Raw genomic sequence first — 12686 nt, forward strand, 5'->3', positions numbered from 1 at the left:
AATACCTCTAGATCCATCTGTGTTGTAGCACATGGCAAGATGTCATTCTTTTTTATGGCTGAGTAATATTCCTCTCTCTCTCTCTCCCTCCCTCCCTCCCTCCCTCCCTCCCTCTCTCTCTCTCTCTCTCTCTCTCTCTCTCTCTCTGTGTTTGTGTGTGTGTGTGACATCTTTACCCATTCGTCTATCAGTAGACATTTGGGTTGCTTCTATACCTTGGCTATTATAAATAATGCTGCAATGAACATAGGGGTGCATATATCTTTTCAAATTAGTGTTTTGGTTTTGGCGGGTAAATACCCAGTAGTGGAATTACTGGATTGTATGGTGGGTTTTTTTTGTTGTTTTTTTTTTCATTTTTTGAGGAACCTCCATACTGTTTTCCATTGTGGCTGCAGCAGTTTACACTCCCACCAACAGTGTATGAAGGTTACCTTTTCTTTACATCCTGACCAAAGCTTGTTGTTTCTTGTCTTTTTGATACTAGCTACCCGTTCTGACTGAGGCATAGAAATGCTGAGTAGCAGGCTAGGTAGCAGCCCAAGCCGGAGACTCCTCTTTTGAGAAGGTTTCATACAGCTGTGCTGCCTTATAAAAGTCACTAAAATTTCACTATCTTAAAATATCCTAGTACTGATAAAATGTATTTAATAGCTTGAGATTTGGTAGATGCAATCTTGGAGGTGTTATTCTGGTAACATTTCCATCAGTCTAACATATTTGTGTGTTCTACTACTTTTAAAAGTTTGATACCTGTTCTTCTCTAAGACACCTTCACATGCATTTGATTAAATTGTGTTCCACTTGTCAGCTCCATATTCTCCCCACTCTTATTAACGGAAATTTATATATGGTTTTTAAAGGTCGTTAAACATCAGTCACTTTGAGTTTAGAGTCAAGAATTTTCCTAGTTCAGCAAAACATCTTTTTCCAAATTGCCAGAGGCTGCTCTATGATACACTGTCATTTTAAACTTAGTGCATATTTCCGTTTTTCCTTTTAGGTGTTGACAGCTCTTCTACCACGAGCAGTGCTTCTCCAGTGCCCAACAGTTACGATGCCTTGGAAGGAGGCAGCTACCCAGGTAATTCCTTTTGTGCTTATTTGATGCTTACTTGAAAAATTACTGACCATCAGTTTTTTCCAAACATCAACATATACATAATTAGCAGGCTGTATTTTTAACAGAAAAAAGGACATTTTCTGGTATTTCTCAGCCTTAAATTAATAGTTTTAATTGTCATATAACAACTACAAATGTAATTTCTGAGAGGCCTAAGGAAATTTATTATTTTATTTTTGTTATCATGCTCTTTACCTTTTTCCTCTTTCTAAAAGACTTTTAATACTAAATAATTCTCCTCTTTCCCTTCTTTCTTATGCTGGTAACTTCTTAAGTAAACTTTATATTTCTGTTCTCATGCTTAGATCCTTGAATTCCTTCCAGCTAGCCTCTGGATATAAATAGTCTTTGACTCTTTACTCCCCCTATGGCTCCTGGCTGCCTCACCAGGTAAATAGACTAACCAACTTGGGGGTAGATCTTGGAGGCATTACTTTTAACCTTATCTGGAAATAACTTTGGTCATTATATAGGAATAGGAGTGGTGGATAGTATTAGAAAAAAATACAAACTTAAGTTTTAGAATTCGTAGTCATTTCATTATAATATCTTAAACTGTGATCTTCCTTTTTAGTCTGTCTCTTATCACAGATAACCTGACAGCCACATCTGACTGCTCTCTTTCTCACTTTTTCTAGGGATTCGAAACTTTAGGACTAACAGAACAAGTAATTTTGCCCTTCTCTTTATTTCTTACCACTTTGGTAATAATCCAGGATGGAGTTTAATTGAAGTTGGCGTATGCTGGACTTAACATACTATCTTGCTATCACTATCCTACTAATCAGTAGAAAACTTTCATCTTCTCAGCTTAGTAGAGTTCCCTTTTAATATTTCAAGAATACTTCAATAAGCTACTCACTCTTTTGTGGTTAAGGATTTTTTTCCTAGGGATGCGTGTTTACGTAAGAAATTGTGGACCATTCCAAAAGCAATCACCATTATCAAAATATTCTAGAATTCGTAGACTAAAAGGTGAATACTACATGTGGAATCAGTATATTATGAACCTGAAACTAATATAGCACTGTATGTTAACTATACTGGAATTTTAAAAAAAATTTTTTTAACTAAATTTTTTTAAAAAGATGTATTTACTATAACTGTATAGTATTTCGTGAGCTTCAAATTAACCTAACAAAAACAAAAAGAAAATTAACCTGAAGTGAAATACTGAATGTGGTAGTCAAAAGATCATGGCTTTGGAGTTCAGCCTTGCTTTGTCTGTCCATATTCATTTCATCAACAAATTGTAATCTTATTATGAACTGTGCTGACATTGAGTGACCTTGGACAAGTTTTCTAGCTATTTATAACTATACCAAAATTACTGCTATCTATAGCAGTAAGATTAAATGAATTGAAAATACTATGTGTCAGGTGCTAGGACAGAACTTAGGACTATAGAAATGTATGTATGGTATATTATCCCTGTCCTAAGGAAAGGGAGAAGTTTTAGACCTCCACGTTTGACTCCAGCTATCTATATCTTGTGCTGATGGCTATTATCATGTTAAGAGACCTTTCTACTTACATTCCCATCACTGTAAGGAAGGATAAGCAGGGTATGACACTACATTGAACCTCTTGTCCTATTAAGAAATCTGGGAGGTTACCAAAAAGCCAGTAAGCCAGCTCTTGCCTAATAAGCACAAGATGATAGAAGAATGTCTGGGAACATATCTTCAAAAGCGAGAGCCAATAGATACTGTCTGTAGAAATTAATGATTGTTGAAGAATCTTTAAAAAATACATTTTATTGGGGCGCCTGGGTGGCTCAGTCAGTTAAGCATCTGCCTTCAGCTCAGGTCGCGATCCCAGGATCCTGGGATCGAGCCCTGCATCAGGCTCCCTGCTCTGCAGGAAGCCTGCTTCTCCCTCTCGCACTCCCCCTGCTTGTGTTCCCTCTCTCGCTATGTGTTCCCTCTCTCGCTATGTCAAATAAATAAAATCTTTAAAAAATAAAAATAAAAATGTTAGATCAAGTTTTTCTCTCTACTTCTGTGGATGTTTGCAATTTCTCATAATAAAAAGTTTAAAAAAGGAAAATGCCAAAGATTATGGCTTGCCCAGGAGCCAAGTCTTTATAGAGTCTTGATTTTCAGCGTTAACACCATGTTTTTCCCTTTGTTAGATATGCTTTCCTCATCAGCAAGCAGTCCTGCTCCTGATCCCGCTCCTGAACCTGACCCTGCTCCGGCTCCAACTCCTTCTGCTCCTCAGCCTTCAAAAATGGCTAAGCCCTTTGGGTATGGTTATCCAGCTCTTCAGCCTGGTTATCAGAATGCTACAGCACCACTTAACTCTACAGTACCGCCCAGTAGCCCAGGGTATTCTGGATTCCAGCCGTATGCTCAAGTATGTATAAAGACATTGCATTTCTAAAATGGTGAAACTATTATCAGTTCTCACAAATCCCTGGTGATTCAAATGGATTATAGGTGCAAATACAGATAAGCCTAGATCAAACGTACATACATTTTGGTTCCAGTTTTTATGTGTGTGTGTATGTGTGTATACATAGAGATAAAAGGAAATATAAATAACAAATCTTTAAAAAGGTTAAATCTGGATCAAGATATTAGCTGTGATTTTTCTGTCCTTTGTTGTACTTTTATTTTTTAGAGTCTTGCAGGTATTAATTTTATAATCAGGAAATTAAATGTTAAGTTTTTTAAAAGTCTGTATTACTAAGCTGGCTTTTTCCTCAAAAAAAAAAAATGGCATGTTATAAATGTGGTTTGGGATTTTGGTTCCAACTCTTAGATCGAAGAAGTCTTCAGGATATGACATATAACTGAAATTGGTAACAGTCTCCACAAACATAAATGCTAATCAATAGTTATGTTTATTAGTAACTACTGCTGTGACCCATTCTGATATGACCTTTTTTGGAGTCACCTTTTAAATGCCTAATAATACAGAATAGTAAGTATCTTACATTTATTTTTATTAGGAATATAAAATATAAGGAAACAATTGAAATGGGAAAGCATTTCTACTTAAAATGAAAAACTGTTCTTCGTAGACTAACCTTATAGAAATTTCATCTTACAGTACACTAATGAAGATTAGAGGGACATAGGAAAATCATGTGTCTGGAATTTAATCTTAGAATTAAGGCACAGAAGGAAGAAGGAAACTGGGAGAGGTGCTGGAGAAATATGATTGGTTAGAACAGATTTTTCTGCCTTCCATTTTGTTAGTTTCTTTATGACTTTATTGGGTCCAGATGAAACAATTTTTTAAGTCATTATTTTCTGACTCTTGTGCTTTAGGGAAATTGCTTTTGGGGGTCATAATATATAATGTATTCCTACATTTTAATTAAAGAGAAGAAAACCAAGTTCAAAGAAAGGATCTGGTTCTCGGAGGAAGTTTTGGGCAAGGAAGAAATTGTAGTGGTATTCCACAAGGAACAGAGGAAAAGGTTCTTGGGCCAGATCTGGCCTGCTGCCCATTTCTGCAAATAAACTTTTATTGGAATAGAGCCTCGCACGTTCTTTTATATATTATCTGTGACAACTTTTGCACCACGGTGGTAGAATTGAGTAGCTACAGAAGAGATGTGTGGCTCTTAAAGCTTTAAAATATTTACTACCTGACCCTCTACAGAGAAAGTTTGCTGACCCTCGAAATAGTAGAATGGAAAGTATTGTGCGGTTTTTTTTGTTTTGTTTTGTTTTTTTTGTTGTTAAGATTTTATTTATTTATTTGAGATAGAGGGAGAGTACAGAGGGAGAGTGAGAAGCAGACTCCCCAGTGGGCAGAGAGCCCTATGTGGGCCTCGATCCCAGGACCCTGAGATCATGACCTGAACCAAAGGCAGATGCTTAACCAGCTGAGCCACCCAGGCACCCCAAAAGTATTGTTCTTGTTCCATTTTATTTGGAAGGTTATTTTAGAAAAGTTAAGAGGTTGTCCTTGGAATAAAAATAAAAATTAATATTTATTATGCTAGATTTTAAAAATAATTTCATTCTATCTTCTGTAATCTTCATCCTTTTTATACTCTAGCTCCGGTGCAAGGATCACAGGAGTTTGAATGAAGGAGACAGAGGCAGACTGAAAAGTAACTGATTATTAATCATGGGAGAAGTAAACATCATAAAGCAAAAGCTTTAGACTTTATACTGTTAGAGATCATTCACTTCCACCTTTCCTTTTTTATAACTTTTTATTGAAATATAATCTATTATATTTATGTACAATTATATAAATCAACATCATACCGTTCAATACCTTTCTACAAATTGAACACATGTAACCAACAGCCAGAGCCCTTTCTCATGCCTTTTCCAGTCACTAACCCCCAAACGAGAGTTAGCAACTGTCGACTTCTAATACCACACATTAATTTTGCCTGTTTTTAATAATAGCTATGTATATTCTTGCCTAGACTCTTTGGCTCAACATTATGCTTACTGTGTGCTCGTAGTTCATTCATTTTCATGGTTGTATGTACTCCGTTGTGTGAATATACTAGTTTATTTATTTGTTCTATTGTTGATGGGTGTTAAGGTAAGTTTCCAGGGTGGGGCTATTATGAATAGTGCTATTGTGAATATTTCTGTTCATGTCTTTTAAATGAATGTATGTATCGAGGAATGGAATTGCTGGGTCATGGAGTATCCATACTTTCAGCAGTTAATGCCAAACAGTTTTCCAAAGCAGATGTTCCAATTTGTACCTCCATTAGCAGTGTGTGAGAGTTCCAGTTACTGCACATCCTTGTCAACACTTGGAATTTCACTTTTTTATAGTAGTTGCCTTCCTTTCATTATTTAATTGAAGGAATTGAGACTCAGATAAGTGAAATCATCTGTCCAAGACCAGGCTTAGTTCTGAGAATACAAGTCTTTACAGTTCAGAATTAAGCACTTTTTTTTTTCTCTCTTTAACTGGTAGGGACTTGTGCAGAAGAAAATCAAAGTCATATTTGATATATGTATCTAAGGAAGATTACAAAGCAGCAATTTGTTTTTGTTTAATCTGAATTTAAAATAGTTTTTTGGACATTAGTGTCAGGGTCAGTGAACAGTAATGATTTAAACATAATAGCTAGGCTGTACATTTAAATTCTTACCTTTCTACTAAAAAAAGATTGTAGATTTTAATCGAAGATTAATATTAGCAAGTTAATTTTAAAAGAAGCCATTTAAAGGTGACCTTTTTTATGCCCTTCTGGTCCCACGATTATGGTCAGAGGGATATCAGGGTCACCAAGAATAATTTGGAGGTTGCCAAGGACTTGTTTTGAAGTGTTTTCAAGTCTGACCGAGAACTCTGACAAATTTGGGGAGGGGGAATTAAAAAAAATAAAAGAGTAATAGGAATAAGATCAAAGGTAGTGAGGGACCATAGTCCAAAGCTTAGATTTTATCCCAAGTGCAAAGGGGAGACATGGGAGATTTTATGTAATGGAGTGATATATCTGATTTACATTATTTAGAGAAGCATTTTGGCTGCTGTGTGAAGAACAGGTTAGGGATGGAAGTATTTGAAAAGACAAAAATGGACACAGGGAGACAAATGGAAGCTTTGCCATAATCCCAGAAATGTATGATTGTGCTTCGTTCTAAGGTGGTATCGGTGAAGGTAATGAAAAGTGGATGGATAATGTCTATCTTTTGACTTATTGATGGATTTGTACTGGTAGTTGAGAGAAAGGAAGGTGAAAAGATAAATGTTAGGTTTTTGGCAGACGACTGGGTAGAGGGTAGTTCATTTACTTTGAAGGTGAAGGGAGATGAGTAGGTCTAAGAGTGGCAATTGAGTAGGCCATGTTAAGTTAAAATGCCTAATAGATTTACATGGAGCTATCTAGCAGGCAGTAAAAGTGTATATGAATGCCCATTCCTCTGTATTACCAAGTCCACCAAGAATTATTTTTTATAAGCAAACATTTTTTTATAATTATTAGTCATTTATGTTTCTTTACTGAAGTCCCAGTTCATATTCTTTCATCATTATTCAGGTCCTCTGGTTTATAAAAGCCATCTATAATAAGTATATTAACCTTTGTCTACTATATATTGCAATTTTTTTCCTCCACCTTGACATTTATTTTTAATTTTAATGGTATTTTTTGACATTGAAGGAATATCTAAATTTTATGTAGTCATATTATGATTTTTTTAATTTTATTTTTAAAGATTTTATATATTTATTTGACAGAGAGAGAGAGCACAAGCAGAGGGAGTGGCAGGCAGAGGGAAAGGGAGAAGCAAGCTCCCCACTGAGCAGAGAGCCCGACAAGAGGCTAGGTCTCAGGACCCTGGGATCAAGACCTAAGCTGAAGGCAAATGCTTAACCAACTGAGCCACCCAGGCGCCCCCATATAATGATTTCTTTTGTTTTTACTTTTGTTTGTATCCTTTAAAAGATCCTTTCAACCTTCCAGCTATAAATTTTTTAGTTCTTAGTTGATTTCAGTTTTGCATCATTAATCTATTTAAGGTTTTATTTTGGGTTTTTTTGGTTTTGTTTTTTTTTTTTTAAGGTTTTATTTTGGCTCATAATGTAAATAAACTCATTTTCCCCAAAAAAATAGCTCTAACCTCATTATCATTTATTAAATAATCTGTCTTTTTTCACTGGCCAGTTATTCATTAAGTCACTTTGAGTTCATAGAAAGCTATGAATTCATAATAATACTAAAAATATAACAAATGTAACACAGAAAAAATAAGCAAAGCAAAACTCATTGAACATCATTGTACATTTTTTTTTTCATTGTACATTTTTATGGCATCAACTCATTATTCTGAAAATTGGTCATTGAAAAAACTTGGAAACAAAAGCATTTATTCTGCCTTTCCAGTATGAACTGTATTCACAGAATCTAAATTCTTGATGCTGAAAAACATTACTGCTGAAATTTGTTGTGAGGTTTAACTGTGCTAAGGTTTAAATTCATTATTTTGCTTTGGGTTTTTTCCAAGAATGCTTTAAATTGAACTACCTTATTAAAATCATTCTATTTCCGAAATTGAGGAAGACACAAAGAAATGAAAAAAACATTCCATGCTCATGGATTGGAAGAACAAATATTGTGAAAATGTCAATGCTACCTAGAGCAATCTATACATTTAATGCAATCCCTATCAAAATACCATCAACTTTTTTCAAAGCAATGGAACAAATAATCCTAAAATTTGTATGGAACCAGAAAAGACCCCGAATAGCCAGAGGAATGTTGAAAAAGAAAAGCAAAGCTGGTGGCATCACAATTCCAGACTTCAAGCTCTATTACAAAGCTGTAATCATCAAGACAGTATGGTATTGGCACAAAAACAGACACATAGATCCATGGAACAGAATAGAGAGCCCAGAAATGGACCCTCAACTCTATGGTCAACTAATCTTTGACAAAGCAGGAAAGAATGTCCAATGGAAAAAAGACAGTCTCTTCAACAAATGGTGTTGGGAAAATTGGACAGCCACATGCAGAAGAATGAAACTGGATCATTTCCTTACACAACACACAAAAATAGACTCCAAATGGATGAAAGACCTAAATGTGAGACAGAAATCCATCAAAATCCTTGAGGAGAACACAGGCAGCAACCTCTTTGACCTCAGTCCCAGCAACTTCTTCCTAGAAACATCGCCAAAGACAAGGGAAGCAAGGGCAAAAATGAACTACTGGGACTTCATCAAGATAAAAAGCTTTTGCACAGCAAAAGAAACAGTCAACAAAACCAAAAGACAACCGACAGAATGGGAGAAGATATTTGCAAATGACATATCAGATAAAGGGCTAGTATCCAATCAGGGAAGTCCAAATCAAAACCTCAATGAGATACCACCTCACACCAGTCAGAATGGCTAAAATTAACAAGTCAGGAAACAACAGATGTTGGCGGGGATGCGGAGAAAGGGGAACCCTCCTACACTGTTGGTGGGAATGCAAGCTGGTGCAGCCACTCTGGAAAACAGTATGGTGGTTCCTCAAAAAGTTGAAAATAGAGCTGCCCTATGACCCAGCAATTGCACTACTGGCTATTTACCCCAAAGATACAAATGTGGTGATCCGAAGGGATACGAGCACCCCAGTGTTTATAGCAGCAATGTCCACAATAGCCAAACTATGGAAAGGATCAAGATGTCTATCGACAGATGAATGGATAAAGAAGATGTGGTGTATATATATGCAATGGAATATTATGCAGCCATCAAAAAGACTGAAATCTTGCCATTTGCAACGACGTGGATGGAACTAGAGGGTATTACGCTAAGCGAAATAAGTCAATCAGAGAAAGACAAGTATCATATGCTCTCACTGATATGAGGAATTCTTAATGTCAGGAAACTGAGAATTGCTAGAGTGGTGGGGGGGAAGGGGTGGGAAGGCTGGCTGATGGACATTGGGAAGGGTATGTGGTATGGTGAGCACTGTGAATTGTGTAAGACTGATGAATCACAGACCTCTACCTCTGAAACAAATAATACATTATATGTTAAAAAAAGAAGAAGAAGAAGATAGTAGGAAGGGAAAAATGAAACGGGGCAAATCGGAGGGGGAGAAGAACCATGAGAGACTATGGACTCTGAGAAACAAACTGAGGGTTTTAGAGGGAAGGGAGGTTGGGGGGGATGGGTTAGCTCGGTGATGGGTATTAAGGAGGGCACGCATTGAATGGAGACTGGGTGTTACACGCAAAGAATCACGGAACACTACATCAAAAACTAACGATGTAATGTATGTTGACTAACATAAAGTAATAAAGTAAAATGTAAAAAAAATTTAAAAAATAAAAAAAAATAAAATAAAATCATTCTGTTTCCAAGCCAGGTTTAAATTTTTTTATCTTCTTATTTATTCTGTATGTTAAAATCCTATATATAGTATAGTACATTGTATTCATGCTTGTTATATTGTCCTTTTGTTTGTTTTGTTTTGAATTGCTTTTTCAGCAGTATCCTGGTATGAACCAGCTGTCCTCCAGTCTGGGAGGACTGAGTCTTCAGAGTTCTCCACAGCCGGAAAGTCTGAGACCTGTAAACCTCACCCAGGAAAGGAATATTTTACCCATGACTCCTGTTTGGGCCCCTGTACCTAACTTGAACTTAGACCTCAAAAAATTGAACTGTAGCCCAGAGTAAGTATTTATTTTATGATCTTTAGTAAGTAATAGACTTTGTCAAAAACGTTTGACTTTTTTTTTTAAGATTTTATTTATTTATTTGACAGAGAGAGAGCACAAGTAGGCAGAGAAGCAGGCAGAGAGAGAGGGAGAAGCAGGCAGAGAGAGAGGGAGAAGCAGGCTCTCTACTGAGCAGGGAGCCAGACGCGGGGCTTCATCCCAGGACCTTGGGATCATGACCTGAGCCAAAGGCAGCCGCTTAACTGACTGAGCCACCCAGGCACCGCAGAAATGTTTGACTTTTAAAACTAGTACAAGTGATATGATATTAATTCCTTGATTGGAAGTTTTGTTAATGGGGACTTTTCCATTTTACTCTGTACAGAAATTCTAGCTGTAAAATTCATTTTAGATCCTGTTCCTGCCTCCATCTCTGTCTCCATCAGTCCCATTCCCTATCACCTAATGCAAGGGAAATTTTTTATTTGAGTGAAGGATTTCAGGAACCCAGATCTAACTATATTTTCCTTAAATTTCTTTTTCCTTACTTTTCACCAGTAATAACTTCTGATGTCTTTTAAATAAGGTGGAATTTTTAAAAACGTATGCCCTTCAGTCTTTACTTGAAAAGGACACTGACTTCACTTACATAATCCCAAGAACAGATTTAAATGGTTTGTCTCTGGGTTTTCTTTTCCCACGCAGCATAGAATGTGAAGACCATTACCCCCAGGCTTATTTATTCAGCCTGGATTTAAATTTGGATTTCCTTTATTGAATATTTCCTCACCTCATGGAGAAGTGTAGCTGATAGTTTGCATCTGGTGGCCACCAAACCCTGGTGTTTCCTCTGGGTGGGTGAACTAGCTCTGTCACGCACCTCACAGTACCTTCAAAACCAAGAGTTCTCCTTTGTTGTTTGCTTTCAGTACTTCACTTCACTACACTTTCAGTGTCTTCTTCCTTGCATTAGGAGAAATAGCGTTCCTCTTTACAGCCAGTATTTTCCTTTATTAAAGCAGTAGTTTTCTGGCTTGTTAAAAAAACCATAAGCTTCTCTTTTTTCAATCAAAATCTTACGGAGATTTCCAATACAGAAAACAGAAAATGGAGTTGCTCCGAGGATTCCCCCTCTTCTACCACACACTACCACCAGCCCCCATTAGTGCCTAAGGCAGTGTCAAGATCATTGCTGTGAAAATGTACAGTCATTGATCCTAAGAGGAAAACAGCTGCCCATTCCTGTGAATAGAAGTTGCTATCAGGTCTATGAGTATGTGGATTTTGGCCTTCTGTTTTGAAAGAGTAAGCCTTCCCGAAGTAGGTGCATATAGTGTATACATATGTCACAGGTAGCGGATGGTATCTGTTTCTCAGTTACGTGTTTTCTGTGACAATTTCTCTCTTACCAAGGTAGCAGTGCAGAGTATTTATGAGTATAGACTTCTTCACAGTTGGATAGACTCAGGTTCTTACCATAGTTCCACTGATAAGTAGCTATAAGACTCTGCAAATTTCTTTAAAAATTTTCAATATTGTCAATGATAAAACAGGAATAATAACTGTTCCTACATATAAAGATAAATCATTCATTCAATAAATATTTACTGAATGCCTTCTAAGTTAAGGGTCAGGTACTGTTTCTAGATGCTGGAAATGAAGCAGTAAACAAACAGTTCCCAATCTCTTGCAACCTTTATCCTATTAGGGAAGACATACTATGAACAGTCAAAAAGTCATAGGTTAACCATCATAAATTGGGGACCATCTGTATAATGTAATGTCAGAATATTACTATGAAGTAGGGAGTAGTGAGGGTGGAGGTTGGCTGTTTTCAATTGAGGAGTCAGGACAGGTTTTCCCAGAGAGTTAACACTTGAGTGGAGATCTGAATGAAGTGTGAGAGCAAACCACGTGATCTGGGAAGCAAGTGTGCCAAGCTACATGAACAGCAAATGCAGAAGTCTTAAAGCAGGGATCACCTTAGTGTTCAAGGAACAACACCAGCCTGGAGTCCAAATAAATCTGGGTATCTGTACATACTATGAGCTGCTCTTCTTAAAATTCCTTTCCTGGTTTCCAGTACTTCTGCTTCTTACCTCTTTGATTGCCCCTTTATTGATTCTGTGTCTACTGACTTTAACTTATAACTTAGTAAGTTATAAACAGTAAGTTATAAGTGAGTACTTAGTAAGTTATAAACACTTTCTCTAGGAAAAGAATAGTGCTAGGGTGACACGGGACAAGGTGATCACTGATACCAAGTGGAAAAGACAGACAGGTACACAACCAACTAAAGCAAAGCAGACTGATGGTACCATAGAAGCGTAAACTGATCTCAGAGCATAGAGGAAGACATCGTTTCTTCTGACTTGTGATTGGAGGGAAGGGAGATTTCAGAAGTGATAATTTTGATGAGTCTCATAATAAGAGAGTCATCAAAGGCGTTTCAACAGGTGAAAATGGGTAGTAAA

General features: G+C 36.7%; 1 protein-coding gene across 5 annotated transcripts in view; it reads left to right on the plus strand.

Annotated features, from left to right (window-relative positions):
- The window catches only part of SEC24B (SEC24 homolog B, COPII component), an 88749-nt gene that overhangs the window by 49565 nt on the left and 26498 nt on the right, over positions 1 to 12686 (plus strand). For 3 of the 5 annotated variants that reach the window (XR_013446431.1, XM_036098046.2, XM_036098048.2), the window contains 3 exons: positions 1004 to 1084; positions 3258 to 3481; positions 10043 to 10227. Coding sequence is in view for 4 of the 5 variants with exons in the window: in XM_036098046.2 (XP_035953939.2) it covers positions 1004 to 1084; positions 3258 to 3481; positions 10043 to 10227 (490 nt within the window). In the remaining variant the exon portion in view is untranslated. The remainder of the gene's footprint in view (positions 1 to 1003; positions 1085 to 3257; positions 3482 to 10042; positions 10228 to 12686) is intronic. The other 2 variants (XM_036098047.2, XM_036098049.2) reach the window with 1 other exon arrangement.

The sequence above is a fragment of the Halichoerus grypus genome, chromosome 3 (assembly GCF_964656455.1).
Source record: "Halichoerus grypus chromosome 3, mHalGry1.hap1.1, whole genome shotgun sequence".
In the NCBI taxonomy this organism is placed as follows: domain Eukaryota; kingdom Metazoa; phylum Chordata; class Mammalia; order Carnivora; family Phocidae; genus Halichoerus; species Halichoerus grypus.